Raw genomic sequence first — 19,119 nt, 5'->3', positions numbered from 1 at the left:
ACAGGATTCCAACTATTAATTATTTGGAGAAACAAACATGAACAAGATTCTCCTTCTGAGCATTTCTGTCATGCTTGGGTCTGTTCTGGGTGAGTAGCAGAAAGGGAAGACTGGAGGGGTCCCGTGTGTGAGGGCGGAATATTTATTTTTCAGTAGTATCCATTAAATAGCTCTAAAGTTAACCTTTCCTTATGCGTGTAAGAGAGTTTGGTATGAACAAGTATCAGGGATTGCCAGTGATTCTTACATCTAAAACAGTTCTAAGATTGACCTTCCGAAGTGATCAATTGCTGGGTATATAGTTAATTGTGAAAGGTTTGTGTACATACATTAGGGGAAAAAATGGCTACTAGATGATGATTTGAGATGATGAAATAAAAGAGTACAGGATAAGATTTGAGGTGGTGAAATTAAATGCGATTTGTAAAGACTCTTATTTATTGAATTTTGTGAATTTTGTTCTGTGGTTGAACGCTGGAGCTGTTGGCAAAATATACAAATCAGGATGGCAGACAGAAACTCAGGACTCTTTAAAGTATACATAGGCCCGGTACCTACCTCCGGGAAAGGGCTGGGTGGCGGAAACCTGTTTGGCTGCAGAGGGACATCGCAGCAGCTAAACAACCTGGAGTCCCTATGACCCCAAAAGAACCCAGAAAACCCGTGTTCTTTTTGCAACGCCACTGGCGCGTCACTAGTGTGTCATTGGTGCACTCATGACGTAAGGGACATGCAGCGATGCGTATACACTGTGCGTCCCTTACATCAAAATGGCAGTGCCTGTGTGGACGGAATGGCACCATGATGCTGCCATCGATACATCATAGGGTTCGGGAGCATGTGGTTAATGTGCACTTCCGAACCCTAGTATCGGCGCCACTACATGTCTTTTGGCTCGTCTGTACCAGGCCATAGTTAGGTAAAATATGGGTGCAACCATAGACATATTAATGTGTTGCTGCAAAACAAATGAATCTGGTGTTTCTGGTGTTAATCATGGCATAAGCTTCCATAGACTGCAGACAACTTCATACATTGCTGCTCCTGAAATCAATGTCATGTCTCCTGTTCTACACCCATCTATCAGACCAAAGGCCTAACTAGTACAGATTCTGTTTGCACAGTGGCCAGCCCAATGCATACAGGAAAAGCCAAAATCAGGAAAAAGGGTAATAGCACTTTCCTGTTAATCTTGTTCAAAAAGGGATACACAGCTTCTCATACTGAAAGCAATATACCGAAGCCATGTAGAGTTTATGAAGGCAGAAAAGAAAATCGATTTTTTTAAAGCAGCATTGGAAAATGTCTCATTGTATTTGATTATAACACAAACTCTCTCTGGATATTTTTGCTTTCCAACAGTTCATGCTCTCAAGTGCCATGTTTGCAAAAAATATATTCCAGGCAAAGGATGTCTTATTGGAAAATCATTTTGTGACGCTTCACCAGGAAACGAATGCATGTCAGTAGTTGTTAAAAAAGGTATGTCTGATTCAAAGTTATTTCCCCCTGTGTTAACTTTACATGTTGCTGCTGTTTACACACTTGTTTTTATATTACACCACATTACTATAATTCTGGACTCATGCATTACCAGTCTTTCCCCTGGTGCTAACGGTGGCAACCATATTAACCTATGACTGAGTAGTTTTTCTTTTAAAAAACATGCAAGGGTAGCTGTGTTGGCCATTTAGTAAATTCAAACAAAAATCCACCAAACAGTGATATCTTTATTGGCCAACCGAAATGCACAATATACTTGTTGCAAGCTTTCGAAGCTCTACAGGTTTCTTCATCAGGCAAGATGTTACATATCAAGCAGGAGAAAAATTGGAGATGTTAGTAAGATGAGTAAGATGCCGGCATTTTTTTCTTTCTGTCCTTAGTTAAGATGGTGTGGGGAGGCTATCTTTAACAGGTTGGTCCCTCCTCCTCTGGCCATGGGGCAATTGGGAGATTTTGACAGTCCAGGAAATGTAAAGTCCATTTGCATCTCAACAAGGTCTCCCCTTTTGCAATCCAGTATGTCTCCATTCACGGAGCTTGTTCCCACTAGGGGATACCCCGCGTTCTGAATCGATTTCAATAGGCAGCGTGCCCATTAGGACAGTGTGCCTTCATCCTTCCCACTTAATGGTGGTTACAATGTGGCCCTTCCAGACCTGTTATTTAGGAATCCTAAAGTGATTGCCCATCTTTACTGCTGCCAACAGAATACTGCATAGCCCCAAAACAGGGAAGAATTGCTTTATGAGTGTATAGATGTAGATTTATGTTCCAGAGCTGACATTATTAGGATATGTGTTCATATAGCTTTTCCTTTTTTTTCTACAGGCAAAGGAAAGGTATATCAGAAGAGAGGCTGCAGCAAGACACCACACGACTGTAATAGATCAGTAACCGTTTTAACTAAAACTAAATCAACAAGATGTTGTGACGACAAGGACTTATGCAATGAATATTAAATATAATTCCCATCAGCATCAGTATGAATATGTAACCAATATTCAAGCTTTCCAGATCTCTTCCCATTTTCTCAACAAGCGTTTAAAGTCTCTGATATGCATTCTGCGCTCCATTTAAATATGGCTGAGATGGCACAGGGATGACACTTTTCAACACACAAAGGATGTGTCAGGGTCACTCTCAAGAGCTGATTGAGCATCCATACAGCTTTGCACCAATGCAGATCTGGCTTGATGTTCTTTCAATAAACATGTGCTATGTACATTCAATCCTTTGTGTCATATTTCTTTTGGGGATATGGAACATCAAGAGTGAAACTGAAGTGAAGTATCAACATCTTTCCACACTCAAACATCTTTCACATTTTATAATTTAGATTGCGATGTTGAAATTTGGATGCAACCTTGTGAATTTTTGTCCTCAGTGTTTCCTATGAGACTCTTGATTTTGATTGCATATAAAAAGCCATGGGATGCCATCTTGCCATTTAATAGATTACTAACAAATACTAAGAAAAATCAGATCTCAGAACTGTTGTCCGAATACACTGAACATGCTAAACCTTATCAAGACAGATCTGGACTGATGCAGATGTAGGTTAGCTTTCCTGAGACTGTAGCATCAAACAGTCCTGTCTTAAGGAATACATCATGGGTGAAATTCGTAGATGCTCAGGTATCATATACCTGAACTTCTTAAGGATAATTATATCTTCATTAATTATTAAGATTTCATCTACCATCACCACTCTAATGTTTCTTATATTTTAGGGCAAGATTATTTAGTACTCTTTACATTTTCCCCAAAGAAACTATGCACAACATCAATAAGCAATTCCATCTGGCAGTGATGTGGTGTGTCTCTTCTCCATTGTTCCCCCTCCCCTTATTATTCCCATATTGCTTCTTTTCCTTTACTTTTTCTGGGTTGTTTTCTGTTTCTTTTAAAAACTTAGATTATATTAGCATAACTCTGAAATTGCATTTATAATAAAAGAACCCCAAAACCATGCTGCTTAGGGCATAGGGAAGGAAGGCAAGGTTAAGGGGAAATGCAAAAGGGAGCATGAGTCACACAGCTGATGGCAGAACAACTATTGTGCTATTGTGAATAATTGTGATGAAAGCTCCGAAACCTGTATGTTTGCATTTTCATTCATTATCATGATTGTGGTGTTAATGAGTGATTATTTGTGTGATTATTTCTATAGTGTAAAGTGCTATAACATGTGCTGCCACTTACTGAGCTGAGAAATTGAATGGAACTCTGTGAGAGCAATTTTTTTTTCCTTTTAAGAGTTCATCTTAAAATATTTGTCCCAAATATCAGTTGCAAATACTTCTCTTTCATCCTTGCATGTCAAAACTGATGCCATGACTCCTCTCAGAGGCCTACATTTTGGTATCTTGTCATTCACTGCTTCAAATCAAACCCATATGTATTTAATCTTCTGTATTGTTCATGAAAGCAAATTAAAATGACCACCAAGTATTCAGATGAAGCCTCCAAATGCATATAGCCATTCTAGCTTCACTAGAGAATTCCACAGTTTAGGGGAAGCTACTCAGAGACGTAGCCAAGGGGGAGGGGGTTTCTTGGGGTCCGGACCCCTCCTTCCGTTAGATAAAATGAATGGTGTGTGCTGCCGCGCCGCCTCACCCAAGCCCCATTATAATGGTGGCACTTAGTCTGAACCCCCCTTCCCAAAATCCTGGCTACATCCCTGTGCTACTGAGAAGACCCTAGACTATATGCAAAGGAAGAGCACAGTTTTTGCTTATACAATCTTTGATCTTTCTAACTTATGTACACACATATAACTGTAAACATGCATGCATGTTGAACTACAACTCTAGAATGCTATGATTCTATTATTCTCTGACCAGGGTTTAAATCCCCATTTGACCATGGAAACCCACTGGGTGACTTTGGGTAAATCAAATTCTCTCAGCCTCAGAGGCAAAGACAAACCCATTTTGAACAAGAAAATGCTGTGATAGGGGCCCATGCCATCTTGTAGAGCCAGTGTAGTGTAGTGATTTGAGTGTTGGACTGATGCTGGAGACCAGGATCTGAGTTCCAGCTTGGCCATGAAATCCACTGGGTGACCTTAGGCAAGTCACATGCTCTCAGCCTCATGAAAAGGCAATGACAAACCTCTTCTTAGCAAATCTCGCCAATAATCTTCCCATTTCCTGTTTCAGATCAAACCCATCTATATCTGTGTTGTTCATGGACGCCTGTTAAGATGACCACCAAGCGTTCAGCTGAAGCCTCCAAATGGGCATAGATCATTCTGCTCCTAGACTGTCACTTACTGATCATGCTCCATTTAAGCAGCCATATGGACTTTTTCAGGACTGACTTCCTGCTTTCCTCTGAATTGATCCTTAAAGCTGCGAGGGGCTGTAAGTCACTGCACAATCCCTTATCTCTACCTACAGTTCAAATGCTGCCTCCTCTTCCTCTTTTGGAACAACCAAAGATGAATCAGATTCTGCTTTTTAATATCTCCCTTATTTTCTGCATTGTCCTTGGTGAGTACCAGAAAACATAGTGAAAGATATGAGGAGAAGCAGAGAAAATTATTTTTAGGACCTGAACTAAAACAGGGACAAGAATTACATGGCTCCCAGGAACTCTAGTCAACATAGTCAAGTTGAGGACTTTTGGGAGTTGCAGTCATTACATCCAATGGGCACGAGCTCTTCTGCCCAAGAAACAGGGTTTTAAGGATTCATCTTGAGTCCAGCCTGTGGCCAGATCAGGACTGAGCATAGTGTGGTCTGTGGGCTTCATGCAGCTATGTAGGGTTCTTCTGTAAACCCCAGGTCATCCCAAGAATGAAAATAATTTGTTGCAAAATACCCCAAAATTACCTCTTCACAGTGTGGAGGGCATTTGGACCATGAGTGGGACCTCCCTGGAACCCCAGGAGTCAAAACCAATTTTTTGCAATATTTTAAAAAACATTTTCCCACTCAAAATGACCCCAAATGCCTGTTATAGGCTCCTAAAAGCCCAAAACATGGTGAGAATGTCCCCATGTCCCCTAGAAGATATTTGAGGGCATATATGCCAGCAGATGTAGTGGGTGGCGTTGACTAATGTAAGTGCCCCAACCCCACAGCCTTCTACAGTTTTGCACTAGATTACCAAAGTATATGAAAATGTTCTGGTAGGCTTAAAGGGTCCTTGGCCTACCTTTCCTTTTGAATTGATCAGTATAGGTTCAATTTATTTATTGTACAGAGGGCCCTTCTTATCTATGGGTGTTTCATTCTGGACCCCCCCAACTTCAAGACCTCAAGTTCCATGCCATTCAATGGTGGTGCACGTGTGTATGGCTACTCTGCTGGGACTGCATGCACACATGGCCATTGAAGTCAATGGGGCTTGCCATCTGTGAATGCTCAAATCTGCAGATAGCAGGCCCATGATTGGGATGGGTGTTTGTTTGTTTTTCTCACTAGGGCCCTCAAATTTGCTTAGAAATTAGGGTCTGGTATAGACTGGTGCAAAGCACCGGCCTGGGGTCGATTTAAGGGCTTGGAAAAGCGGAGTGTCCACACACTCCCGAGCCCTACTGTGTTGTCTGGGCACCATTTTGGCACACATCCAAATGGTGTGCTTGCCAATGACGTGCCTTGTGTGCCACGTCCAGACAGCATGGCGTATGAAGGGCATCATCATGCCATGTGAGCATGCCAATGGTGCCCATTCTGCAGTCCATGGGCCCCTTCCAACTCTCTGATTTTAACATTCAATTCTTCTATAACTATGATTTATATATTGTTTTTCTCTAATAGGAGAAAGAAGGGATATTAAATACATACATACATATGTACAAAGTGTGGCCAACAACAAAAGGTAGCAGTGCAAAGTGCTCAAGAGTTGAAGCTGCCAAACACCAGTTTGATTCCTACACTCTGTAGTGCCACTCACATCACTATCTGGTGTTCTTGGCACCCTAGACTTCCTTAGATTATGCTGTGAACTTCCTCTTGATTCTCTCTGTCTCCTTATTTTGGAATCTGTAGATACTCATTGCTGATTTCATTGTAAGAAAATGATTTATAAGGCAATTTGGGGAGTTTAATGAGCAACAGCATTTACATTTTTCCTTTTCAACAGCTCAAGCACTCACTTGCCACGATTGCAAAAAATATAACCGAGTTCATGGCTGTCTACTTTGGAAGCAACAAACTTGTGAAGCTGTGTCAGGACAGCAATGTAAGATAGTCTCAAGTTTTCTGGGTAAGTTTGCTCCCCAATGAGTGCTAGATTGTGAGCAGATATGTATTAACCCCTTTGATAACAATGCATATAACAAATATCTTCCATCCTTGTGTTGAGTGTTCATGGAGCAGAATGGTGCGGAGATGGGAAGGTCAAATATCTAAATGTTATGTCTGTAAAATTTTACCTCTAGAAGATCACATGGGAGATACTGATAAGGATCTTTTGAACAGCCAAGCAAAGATTTAATCAATGTGCTTCCTTCTCTCTCTCTCTCTCTTTTGCCCTTTTATAGGTGATATCAGGGGTTATATGAGTCAAGGGTGCACCAGATCAGTTGCTGAATGTGGAGCAACGCAGTTCCATCCAGTACTTGGCTCTCAATACACAAGTTGTTGCAATGACCATGACTTCTGTAATGTATGATTAACAAGACAAGAAATCTGTGTCTTCTGCTATATTCAGTCATCTTAAGCTTCTCTCTAGTCTGATTCCAAACCCCCAAAGCTTTTGCTGTAGAAAATAGTTTACTGAACCTAGATGACTACTGAAGGATCCTATGCAAGCATTCATCCTCTGCTCAGATATCATACACCTGAACCTTTTAAAATAGGTAAAAAATTTAACCATTAGACAGATGCATTGTGTCATACATGTGTGTAGCTCAAAAAAAAAAAAAAGGGTTTTAGCAGCAGAAAAGAAAAATATTCCATTTTTGTTGGTCTAAGGAGGATTTAGATACTGAAGCTAGGGAAGCTTTAAAGCTCATATTTAGTGTTTCTCAAGCTAGACATTGTTTTCACTTTCTTTGTGGATATGATGAAACGGTTCCAACAATCTAGGAATGACTGTCTAATCTCTTCTTGCTTTCTTGTATGTCAGTACTGTACTCGTGAAAATAAAGTTTGCTCATTCATACTTAAGAATCTTGGTCTTTTGGTGTGTTTTCTATTTTCTTTCTTGGCTGAGTCCCAGTTTCCTAACTCATTACTAATGGTTGTTAATGTGATAATCAAGCATTGAGAAGAAATCAACAAATGACAGGGAACAATCTGATTTTCAGCTATCACTTCCTTATAAGATGCTAATTTGCTTTTAGGACTCATATAGAATGGGCTGAAGTTCCAAGCTACTTGGATTCATTGCTATCCTGCACAGAGAGTAACTATTTTAGATCTATTTTAATATAAGTCACAGTCAATTATCAGTCCTAGCTTTTCTTTAGCAGTGCTCTCAAACATTTTCTCCATCTCAAATCTCCAGTACCTGTCAGGAAAAAGATGAATAAATTTCTACTCTTCAGCATGTTCTTCCTTGTCTTTTCTGCCTTTGGTGAGTAACTGTATAGATGCTTATATGAAGACTGTATGGATGCTTTTATGAACTCAAGAAAGAACCTGTTGAAGAGCATCTACTGCATAATCTGAAGAAGAAAAGGGGATATTCTGCAGGTTATGTGGCCATTAGTCCTGAACAATTATAATGCAGATAGCAGAATTATCTATGCTTACTAGCTTTCTACAGTAGTTCAGGAGAATATTGAACTGAGTTTGAAATAGTTTTGGTTTTGTCTGAATTAAGTGAATTATTTTAAAACTTAAATAAATTCCTCATATTCTCTCCGATTACATTACTTTATATAAATCCAAACTAACTATTCAAAGCAAAAAGCTATAATCATCACATGTTATGTCTTATATAAGTTAAGTCAACCTTAAGTATATTATATCGAATCAGTTTTATTACATTCTTTTCTCATATTATACCATTATTCAAAATAGCATTGTTAGAGATTGTTTTAAATGTTGTGTGTGTGTGTATACACAGACATGTAATTTTAAAAAGAATGCAACCTATAGCATTAAAAACATTTAAAATTCACATTATTTCTACTATGATTCTTTGTTCTAATGACTGATTCTACTTCCGATCAGCTGAAGCTCTTGTCTGCCACTTCTGTAAAATCTATAGAAAAGGTCTCGGTTGTACAATTGGAGAGGCGACTTGTGAAGCAGAAAAGGGTCAAAAATGCAAGACGGTCACCGTCTTTAAAAGTAAGTTTCCTCTGAAACTCATGCTTTTTTGTAATATATACACAAAGTTTTTGCATATTGCTTTTATATAGTTTACATTGTTTTCTGGCACCAGATCTTCCACAAGAAACATTCTGGGGTATTTTAGTAACTGTGTTCTTCTTTGACATCCCTATAAATGCCCATCTTTACTTCTACTATTTTCTGACAGAAAAGCTGTTACTCAATGACGCCAGCATGCTGTAATCCATAGGGAGGTTGCATTAACTGCATCTATCCCATATCCCCCCTGCCCCACCTGGCCTTTCATCTTCTTTCGCAGATAACAACAGATTTCTATTTTGTCCAAGTCAAAAAAACTACGGGTACAAAATCATAACAATATGATGACTAGAGGTGTGCAGCAATCCTACAGCTAACTTGGTGTCATACTAAAGAATTGTTGTTGTCAACTGCCCTTGAGTATACACTTATCCGTGGCAGTAACCCTGTGGATGAGACTCTTCAATGCTCCCTATCATTCATTGCTCTGGTAAGATCCTGGCCAGTGGCATCCCTGACTGAGTCTATTCATCTGGCATGCAGTTTGCCTCTCTTGGGTTCAGACTATCTGAAGGACTGCATCTCCCTATACAAATTAGTCCAAGCATTGAGATCAGCAGGAGAGGGCTTTCTTCGCAAGTGTGGTTGGTGAGGACTCGGGAGAGAGCCTTCTCTGTAGATGCTCCCAGACTGAGGGACTCCCTTCCTTACTCTCCTTCTGCCAGCAGCTGAAGACATTTTTATTTAGGCAGGCATTTGGTGGCTAGGTTTTATTTGAGTGCTGTTTTAATGTTTAATGTTTTGTGGTTATTGTTGTTTTGAATTAGGCTATTTTAATCTATGTTTTGGTTGTTAGTAGTGCCTATTTTTTAAACTTTTTTATTCAATGTTTTAAGCTTGTATTTTTTAATATATTGTATCCCGCTGCAGGAGAAAGGTGGGATATAAACCTTGAAAATAAATAAATAAAAATAAATTCTACTAACTCTTTATCTGTCCCAGCATTTTTCTAATGAGTCATGCCTTATTATGTTGTCCAAGTATGTCAGCCTCAATTTGATCATCTTGGCCTCCAGGGGAGCCTAAAATCACATTGGCCTTTTTAGTTGCCGCATCGCAATTTGTGGTCTCCTAGGACTCCCAGATCCTTTTCACATGTTGTCTCCTTTAGCCAGGTGTCCCCCATCCTATATCTCTGCATTTCATTTTTCCGCCCTAAGTGCAATACCTTGCATTTCTCTCTGTTGAAGTTCATTTTGTTAGCTGTGGTCCACCTTTCTAGTCTACTCAGGTCATTTTGAATCTTGATCCTGTCTTCCGGGGTATTAGCTACTCCTCCTAATTTGGTGTCATCTGCAAATTTGATATGTATGCCCCCAATTCTGTCATCCAAGTCATTGATAAAGATGTTGAATAGCACTGGACCCAAGACAGAGCCCTGTGGTCACTTCTCTCCAGGCTTTTAGTCAAGTAGGCTTTTATTTACCTCTCTTAACTTTTGTATGTTTAATGAGATTTTACAATGTTTTAACATTTTAATTGTGAACATTTTAACTGATTTTATCTGCGAGTCAACTGTCTTGAGTCCCTTTCCAGAAGAAAGGTGGCATAGAAATGAAATAAATAAATGCATCGCTTCCTTTTTTCACAGAGAATGTAAGACATTTCCTCAGACGAGGGTGTACTTCTTTAAAAGATAAATGTGGAACAACTGAGGAGAATCCAATGTTTGGCAGTATGACAACTACTTGCTGTGATGACAGAGACTTCTGTAATGATGACACTAAATAAAAAGAATACCTATAAAATCTGCCTCAGGTCTGAATCAGGATCAGTCAAGATGGCTGGCAAATGGATTCCCCTCCATAGTCAACCTTCTAATGTATCTTCACTATTCTCTGGCAAAACTCTTCAAAGATTCTGATATAAAGTATATAACATAAAGTTGTAATTCTAATTTTCCTAAGTGATATTGGTCCAGATCTACATTGAGACTGTATAGACTAAGGCTCCATGTGTAAGTTTATCCTTGCATTCTGTTTTGCAAACTTTATGTTGAATAGCAATATTGCCCTAACTCAAGAAATCGATTGTGAAACCAAATGCACAACCAAATCTATGGGCAGATCCACTTGTAATATATGCACAAATCTGTGCACAATTCATGTCCACATATGATGGAAATATATACACAAATCTACTTCCATGACATAAAAATGAGTGGGGACATTCTGCATAGAAAGAAAAATGTGAAATGGTTTCCACTGAGAACCTATGCATGGCTAAGACACCAACAGGTTGCTGTTCCTGAAATTCTTTTTGCTATACAGTATTTGCTATATTTTCTTATATTTTCAAGATTTTGGCTAACCATTCCATGTAAATGCAATCATTACATCATATTCTTGATGTGGGCATCAGTACAGAAAAAGAATGGAGTTTTCCAGGCTGGACATGATCCTTGGAACAGCCTTTAAACTTTCAATGAACTACTGTAAAGAAAATAATTTATTGTTTAGTCCAAAGACCATTGCAAACAAACATCCAAGCTTTCATACAATTATGATTACAAAATCACAATTAAAATTAATTAACTAAATAGAATGCATATCTAAACTTAAGATACATACCTTGTTTTATAAAACAGAGCACATTGTAGTAACAAAAAAAGAATACTTAGGCTCGGTACAGACATGTGATTTGCACCGGCCTGGGGCCAATTTTAGGACTTACTACCACTTTTGGCGCCTGCGTGCCATCTTGCTGCGGCCCCGTCCACACTGGGCATGTGACAATGATGCGCAAGAGACCGGGCACACAAACGGTGCTCGCTGGAAGAAGTGTCATGGCACCATGTTGTGGTGCTTTGCTTCTGAAAAGAACCCACTCTATGTGGCTTCTTTTTAGGGAGCACGTCAGTGCTGCACCATGCGGCTGACGTGGCACCAACGAGGGAAAACGATGGACACCTGTCTGTATTCCCAAACAGGCAGGCCAAAATAAAGCTGCTTCAGGTCACTTTGGAGGTATGCTGTGCAAATTATGCATGCGTCCTAAGAGGCCAAAAGCTGTGCTAAAGCTACGCTCCAATCCTTAGGAAAGCAGATAACATCCCCCCCCCCCCCAGCTAATATGTTAAGGAATATATTTAGTGTTTCTGAAGAACAGTGGTAACTTTACTGACAGTACAATTAATTCATTTATTAAAACAACAACATATCTGACCTGTGTTCCCAGTGACGTTTCTCCACTGTTCTCTGCCAGCCAGAGGACTGTCTGACCAATGTACTGAAAACACTGGTAGAAAATCCTCATAGTGTTCATGCAGAAATATCTTCACTTGGTTTTAAGCTTTTTCCGTTTACATTTTGGCTTATCAATCACCCCATGATATAGTGACTAAAACTGTTTTATTTCTTGGTTGCGCATTGCTGAAGTACTCTGAAAGCTCAGCATAAAAAAAAAATCCAGATAAATATTACCTTATGTGATTTCTACAAGGGTGATATCCTTTTCATTCCCAAAATAATTGTCATAGTATATCGGTCTACTCTGAGACCATGGCTTGGTACAGACTGGTGCTATGCGCTGGCCTGGGGTTGATTGAAGGGCTTGGGAGAGTCGAGAGTCTCCATGCTCCTGAGCCTTGCCGGTGCCATTTTGGAGTACACACCTTCAGACAGCATGTGCACCAATGAAGTGCGTTGTGCGCCATGTCCAAATGGTGCAGTGCACAACGGACATCACTGTGCCACTGCAGGGTGCTAATGGTGCCTTGGCAGCGGGGGCAATAGGAGCTGCATTTCACGGCTACTTTTTCCAGCCGCATAATGGCTGCGCCGTTTGGTTGCCATCGCCGACCCTAACTTGTCCCTGAGCCAGGGCTGAGGTGCATGAATTCTGATCAGCTGAGCAAGAAAGCTTTCCAGCAGAGCAAAATTCACATGTCTCAGTCTGGCTCGGGGACGAGTTAGGATCAGCGATGGCATGGGGATGCCTTGCCAACAGTTTAGCATGTGATAAACTCCATTTTCACTCAGCCATATGCATCCTTTGCCCATGCCCAGAATGGAGACAAAAGTGTATGTTATAAGCTCCTAAGGGTGAGTAGTATGTGAAAGTATTAATTTCATCACACATAGTTTCAGCATAAGAAGCATCAGGAGATCAAACAGTAAGAATGCAATATTAATCTATACAAGTGAAAGGGCTACTTGTGAGCAGGATACTTTTCACAAGTAGGTGAACCCCATGAGTAACACTAAATCTGTGGTGTGGGAAGGGTTCTGGAGGGTCAGCTTTAGTTGGAGGAAATGTGTGCTGTTGGCTGAGTATATTCTATGACTAGCTGAATTCCTCTGAGGACTCTGCATTTGTCATGGAGGTTTTTAGACTAGGAGTAGAAACCATGTGGCCCTTCCGATACTGTTGAACTGCAACTCGCATCAGCCCAATACAACATAGCCAATTGTGAAGAATGCCAGGCGTTACAGTCTAACCTATGGTGGGTCATGTTATTCCCACTCCTGCCTTGGACTGTGAATCCATGACTGATCCTTTCTCACTTGTAGCTACTCTGTTGCTGTCTGTCCTTGGCAAGACTCAAAATTCAATGTTTCACAATGCTTCACAGAATTCATAGACTCTGTTTCACTATTAAGCAGAGAACGCAGCTGTGGATCCTATTGTCAGTCCCCAAAAGACCTATGAAATTAATGAGATTCAATAACTGATTTTATGTGCCTGCTAAGCCATACGACTCAGGATACAGTCTCCAAAGTGGAGGGGCTTTCTGCCTGAATTACAAACCACTGACATGCTATTCATTACTGAGTAATACAAGTACTGAGTACAGTACTCGAATTTAATCCCACCATTACTTATTCTGTGGATCAAATCAGCTCACTGATTTGACTACCAAAGCTGAAGTCGTCAACTGGGCCCAGAACATTTTGTGCCGTGTGAGAAAAGCATGACAAATCATTTCCCAATGTGATTCAGGCCAATACAAGTAGAGACATTTTAAAATCTTAATCTTTCACATCCTGCTAAGATTTTATTTAATAATATTTCTAATGGGAAAGCTCATTATGCTTCTTTATTACATACACTTCATGGTCCAAAAGGATTTAAATCTGTGTTCGAAGTGACTCTTCCAGCTTTGCGACAGGTACAATATAACCATATGATACCTTCTCTAGTCTGTATTCTGGTAATAAGTTTTCTACCATCCTTATCAAATCTACATTTACTGAGGAGAAATAGAGAAAATGAGAAAGATTCTGCTTGTCAGCATATGCATCATGCTCTGCTCTGACCTGGGTAAGTAGCCTAAAATACAGCAACATTGGAGGAGGTCTGCATGTGATGCTCAAATTTTTAATGCCCGCTTAATATAATGAAGGATCTATTTAAGTCATAGAACCAAGTAGGTGAATCATCATTCACTCTGCTATTATCTTAGAAGCAATTGAATGAATTCAGAGGAGATCTCAAGCCTTAAAAGATACATCTTTTAACATTTATTTTCCTCTAAAGTCTACATCTTGCCTTGAATGCATGGCCATCTATTTGATCTATTTATCCTCCCACATCTCTTCAGTAATGTTTAGCTAAAGACCATACTGGATGATATATGCCCTCATCAAGCTGTTTCCTGGAGTTTACCTACTTCTTTTACTTGTATATTGCAATGGAAAACTGAACACTTAGACTGCATCTGCACTGCAGAAATAATGCAGTTTGGCATAACTTTAACTGTTGAGGCTTAGTGCTATGAAATTTTGAATTTGTAGTTTTGCGAGATATGTAGCCTTCTCTGGTGACAGAGTTTTTCCCTATCAGAGAGCTCTCATGCAGTGCAGATGCGTCTTGAGCCTGAACATATCCTTGCATCTTGCAGTGAACTCACCAAGGAGATGAAAGAGAACTTTCTCCCATTGTGGGAGAAAGGTGGGATATAAATTCTGGAAATAAATAAATAAACAAATAAATACCCCCCCCCCAAGTCATTGCAGTCACTTAGCCACATTTGGCTTAAAACTATCCAGTTCTGTGCACCTCTTCTCAGAACTTAATTCAGAATGAATTTATAATCATTATCTTGCAAATGATATTGAAAAACCTTCTTCCCACCACACCAAATATGCTGCCTGAGGCAATGGACAAGATGGGCTATTCCTCTTCAAAATGCAAAGCCAATTGGCTTGCCAGGTGTAGCTTACTTCAACATGGTCCATAGAAGAGCAGTGTTCCATAGGACTACAGCTCACCAACTTAAAGGTTCACAGGAGACCACGTAAGACACAGGAATGGGTCAGTCACCTCACTTTGCCTAATGATAGTGCTGGCCTAATGAAACTAAATTGTGCTAGGCCTGTGTACCTCAACCATTGTATAATGTTTAATTACTTAAGGTAGAAATTGGGATTAAGGCCCGAAACAGATGGGCCAAAAGGGACGTGTTGGCGCCGAAATTAAGGTTGCAGACCACACGGCAACTGCACGTTATGGAACCATAATACTTATAGACGGTGCCATCTTTACATGGCACCGTCCATACGTGGCGTGAGTCGATGACGTTGTGCGCACCACGTCCAAACAGCCATACGTGGCGTGAGTCGATGACGTTGTGCGCATCACATCCAAACAGCACAGTGCCCACGTGACATCTTTTTTCTTTTTTCCTTTTTTTGCAGGTGAAGCTCTCCTTTGTTATGGCTGCAAAATGTTTAAACCAGGCGATAAATGTTTGGACGGAGAAGGGTTTTGCATAGCTAAATCAGGACAACAATGTAAAAAAGTTGCAATCTTTCTAGGTCAGTTTGTCCAAAGTAGTATTTTTTATCTGCCTGCTCACATGGCTCTTGGCGATAAACAATGGAGATGGCATGTGCTATTCTTGAACGAAAGAATGCCAACCCTTTTAAAATCATTTTCTGGGGAGCTTTTTGACCCATCCGATGGTAAAAGACAAAGAATTATTAGTTCTCTGAAGTTCTCCATTCTTCTGTCTTGTATAGTTGATTTCTTTTAAGAAGTTAACAGGTTTAACAAGTTTAAACCTATAGCAAGTTTCGGTATGTTCCAGAGCTCATGAGGGCATTACTCAGGGATGCAGTGGGGCAATATACTTGGGTTGGGGACACATAAAATGCAGGGGCATAGAAATTTCTGTAGACTTTCTGGAGAATGACAAATGTACCTCAAAGGGCATTGGTAACAACAGCAACAACAAAACAAAAATAGACACCCATCTATTCAGAAGCAGATGCTATTGCATATAATGTGATTTATGTGCAATGTTAAAATGTTAACACCTTTAACTCCACCTCAAGCAAGAAAGAAAAACTAGCGCTTTCTATGAAAGAGGTGTGAAACCCTTCCCAAATAGAACACAGAGATCTTCCAACTTTCATATTACTTCCAAACTTTACCCTGCTTTTCATACGATAAATTAAACAGAAAAGGTGATAAAAGGTACTCTTGTCTGACCTCTTTGCCAAATGGAAAAGATTACATTTCTCCATATTCTGCACTAGTAATGGTGCCAGACACATCAAGACAAACAAATGCTGTGACACTCCAATTTCTACCAAAGCAAGATTGTTTTTCATGACTGTACAGTCGAAGGCTTTGCTGCAATGTATACAGCACAAGCTGACTGTATTTAGAAATTCTTTGGTGTGCTCTGCTAGCCAATGTATGTTTGTGATATAATCTTTAGTGTCTCTTCCTTTCTGGAATGCAGTGCAGACATTTGGCATTGTAAAAGTCTTCGTGGGCACATTGTGAGCATTGCTTTGGTAGTGAGAAAGATGGGAGCAGGAGGTACATCTTCCTAAACATCTTGACATCCAATCCAAATGTGACCATTTCCACTGGAACAAAGTCTCCATCTAACTAGTGCCTATATGCGAATGATGGGGAGGGGCATTATGCATTATTAAATGTCTCTTTAGTATTGATGAGGATCTGTGGCAGTCTGGATATGCTAACATTTTCCTTTGCCTTCCTTTCTACAGCAGCTGTAAGGGATTTCCATAGATATGGGTGCACTATGCCAAATGACAAATGTGGCTCTAAGGGAGTGGATCCAAGCTGGGGCACGGTGACAACCACTTGCTGTAACAGTGGCAACTACTGCAACAAGCCCTAACCTCAGCGATCATCATTAATATGGCTACCAAACTAGCACAGCCTTTTCCTCTACAATACTCACTATTTAACGGTCTCTTCAACATTCTTTAAGAAGGATCTCATTTGCCAAACCGCTAGCAAAGCGTTCCCTGAAGAAAATTGCCTTCTGGCCTCCAATTCTACACATCTTTTGGGGTACGGTGGGGAAGATAGGTACATACTGTATAACATACATTCCAGATATTAGATACATTCCAGAGCTTGGGGAGCATTTATTTTTCTGCTACAACTACTACAGTTGCCCAGTCTTCATGGCCAGTCGGCATGATAGTAGGGCTATTGTGGGAAACGTAGTAAAACATAACTTTCCAAGCTCTGTACAACAACCATAGTGTCAAGCTGATCAAATCTAGCTCAAGTAAATGCTTCCCTAAGGTGTTTTGGCTTTTGTATTCTTAAATAGTTAGCTATTTGCAAGGTCTTTTTATACCGGTTCAGCCATTTTAGGTTGCCTACCTTACCAAGTGTGGCTATATCCTTATGAGTAACAGAGTACTTATAAGTGTGATGAGAACATACAGTTTACCTCCTATGTGAGATGCCCCTATTTACTGGAAATGTTATTTAAAAAAAAGTCCTGTAATAATTTATGTTAATTGTTAATCATAAAGCATGACTATTAGGAGTTACTTGGGATCATTTTAAGTGGATGCCGTAATAATAACTCACTAGATTTAGATCACTAGATTATGGAATTGTTCTATGCTTCAAGTTTATGACAGGTATTCATGTGACATATCCTCTTCCAATAAAGTTATCTGCTGTGTGTGCAGCTCTATGACTGTAATAAAGATGAACTGACTTGAACTTTCCTCTCTCTTTTCCTAAAATGTGCATGAGATTTACATAGAATCATAAGGTTGGAAATAGTGTTGTGTCAAATCAGTTTTCTTATCTCGTTCCTGTAGATCCAGGTGAAAAAAACCTCTCTATTCTGAAGACCTGAGATTTAAAAAAAATTATTCATCCCTCCGTTTCATGTTCTCCTGGAGTTTGTTATACAGCGGAAAGGAGACTGTGATAGTTTCAAAAATGTGCAATAACTATACAAAAACACTGGAAAGGCATAGTTAGATACACATTTTAGACCTTAGAAAATGTGATTTTAGTAAATGTAGGCAAATACTGGGGGTGATCCCATGATCAGGGATACTAAAAGAGAAGGCAGTTCAGGATGGATGGGACTATCTCAGAATGGATATACTGAAGGCACAATTTCAAACTGAGGAGTTAAAATGGGAGGCATCACAAGAAACCAGGATGGATGACTAAAGATCTTTCAACTGAGCTCAATTTTAAATGGGACATGTATAAGAAATGGAAAAGGGGGGAAATCACTAAAGAGGAATTTAAACAAATAGCTAGCACATGTAGGGGTTAAGTCAGAAAAGTTAAAGTACAGAATGAGCTCAGGCTTGCTGGAGAGCTTTTGGGGTATGTTGATAGTAAAAGGAGGAAGAAAGAAATAGTAAGGCCCTTGTGAGGAGAAGATGATGAAATGCTAACTGAACAGAGAAAAGGCAGAACTACTCAACATCTCCTTTTTCTCAGTCTTTTCAGAATAGGAAAACATAAAATTACCAGTTTAGTAGATGAAGGCAATGCTGTAGTTATAGTATATCTTGATTTCAGTAAGGCCCTTGATGAAGTCCCCCATGATAGTCTCACAAACAAGCTAGTAAAATGTGGGCTGGACAATGCAACTGTTAGGTGGATTAGTAACTGGTTTATCGGTTGAACACAAATGGTGCTGAGCAATGGCTCCTCTTCATCTCAGAAAGAAGTAATCACTGGGTGCCACAGGGGTTTTCCCAGGACCCAGTAGTAATCAACATCTTTATCAACAACTTGAATGAAAATATAGAGAGCATGCTTATCAAACTTGCAGATGACACCAAATCAGGAGGAATAGCTAATACTCCAGATGAGAAGATCAAAAATTCAAAATGACCTGAACAGATTAGAAGCTGGGCCGAAACTAACATAATGAATTTCAACAGGGAGCAATATAAGGTTCTGCATTTAGGCAGAAAAAATGAAATACATGGATATAGGATGGGGGACACTTTGCTTAACAAGACATTTGAAAGGGATCTAGGAGTACTAGTCGACCACAATTTGAACATGAGTGAACAGTGTT

At 39.8% G+C, this 19,119-nt stretch overlaps 2 protein-coding genes across 4 annotated transcripts; both read left to right on the top strand.

Annotated features, from left to right (window-relative positions):
- The first annotated feature begins 37 nt into the window (after positions 1-37).
- Positions 38-16,938, top strand: LOC121933985 (secreted protein of Ly-6 domain 1-like). Its single transcript, XM_042473965.1, has 5 exons — positions 38-89; positions 8,640-8,759; positions 10,432-10,566; positions 15,479-15,574; positions 16,805-16,938. The coding sequence occupies exons 1-5, from the start codon at positions 38-40 to the stop codon at positions 16,936-16,938; spliced, it is 537 nt and encodes a 178-aa protein (XP_042329899.1).
- LOC121932623 (uncharacterized protein C9orf57-like) lies at positions 4,729-7,365 on the top strand. Of its 3 annotated transcripts, none has more exons than XM_042471452.1 (3): positions 4,729-4,874; positions 6,601-6,723; positions 7,001-7,365. In XM_042471452.1, exons 1-3 carry the CDS (start codon positions 4,790-4,792, stop codon positions 7,129-7,131), a joined length of 339 nt encoding a protein of 112 aa, XP_042327386.1. In that variant the 5' UTR covers positions 4,729-4,789; the 3' UTR covers positions 7,132-7,365. The 3 variants fall into 3 exon arrangements, with proteins under 3 accessions (XP_042327386.1, XP_042327385.1, XP_042327383.1); XM_042471451.1 differs by having other exon boundaries at positions 4,729-5,003; positions 6,601-6,699; XM_042471449.1 differs by having other exon boundaries at positions 4,729-5,003.
- Positions 16,939-19,119: the final 2,181 nt, after the last annotated feature.

The sequence above is a fragment of the Sceloporus undulatus genome, chromosome 6, assembly GCF_019175285.1.
Source record: "Sceloporus undulatus isolate JIND9_A2432 ecotype Alabama chromosome 6, SceUnd_v1.1, whole genome shotgun sequence".
In the NCBI taxonomy this organism is placed as follows: Eukaryota; Metazoa; Chordata; class Lepidosauria; order Squamata; family Phrynosomatidae; genus Sceloporus; species Sceloporus undulatus.
The sequence above is the reverse complement of the archived record's forward strand: the minus strand, read 5'-3'. Positions and strand labels throughout refer to the sequence as shown.

Excerpts from the sequence above, each read along its gene's own strand:
- LOC121933985 (XM_042473965.1), top strand. The coding sequence starts at position 38 with ATGAACAAGATTCTCCTTCTGAGCATTTCTGTCATGCTTGGGTCTGTT. Across the intron at positions 90-8,639 it reads CATGCTTGGGTCTGTTCTGG|CTGAAGCTCTTGTCTGCCAC; the intron begins GTGAGTAGCAGA and ends ACTTCCGATCAG. Across the intron at positions 10,567-15,478 it reads CTTCTGTAATGATGACACTA|GTGAAGCTCTCCTTTGTTAT; the intron begins AATAAAAAGAAT and ends CTTTTTTTGCAG.
- LOC121932623 (XM_042471449.1), top strand. The coding sequence starts at position 4,790 with ATGCTCCATTTAAGCAGCCATATGGACTTTTTCAGGACTGACTTCCTG. Across the intron at positions 5,004-6,600 it reads TATTTTCTGCATTGTCCTTG|CTCAAGCACTCACTTGCCAC; the intron begins GTGAGTACCAGA and ends CCTTTTCAACAG. Across the intron at positions 6,724-7,000 it reads GATAGTCTCAAGTTTTCTGG|GTGATATCAGGGGTTATATG; the intron begins GTAAGTTTGCTC and ends GCCCTTTTATAG.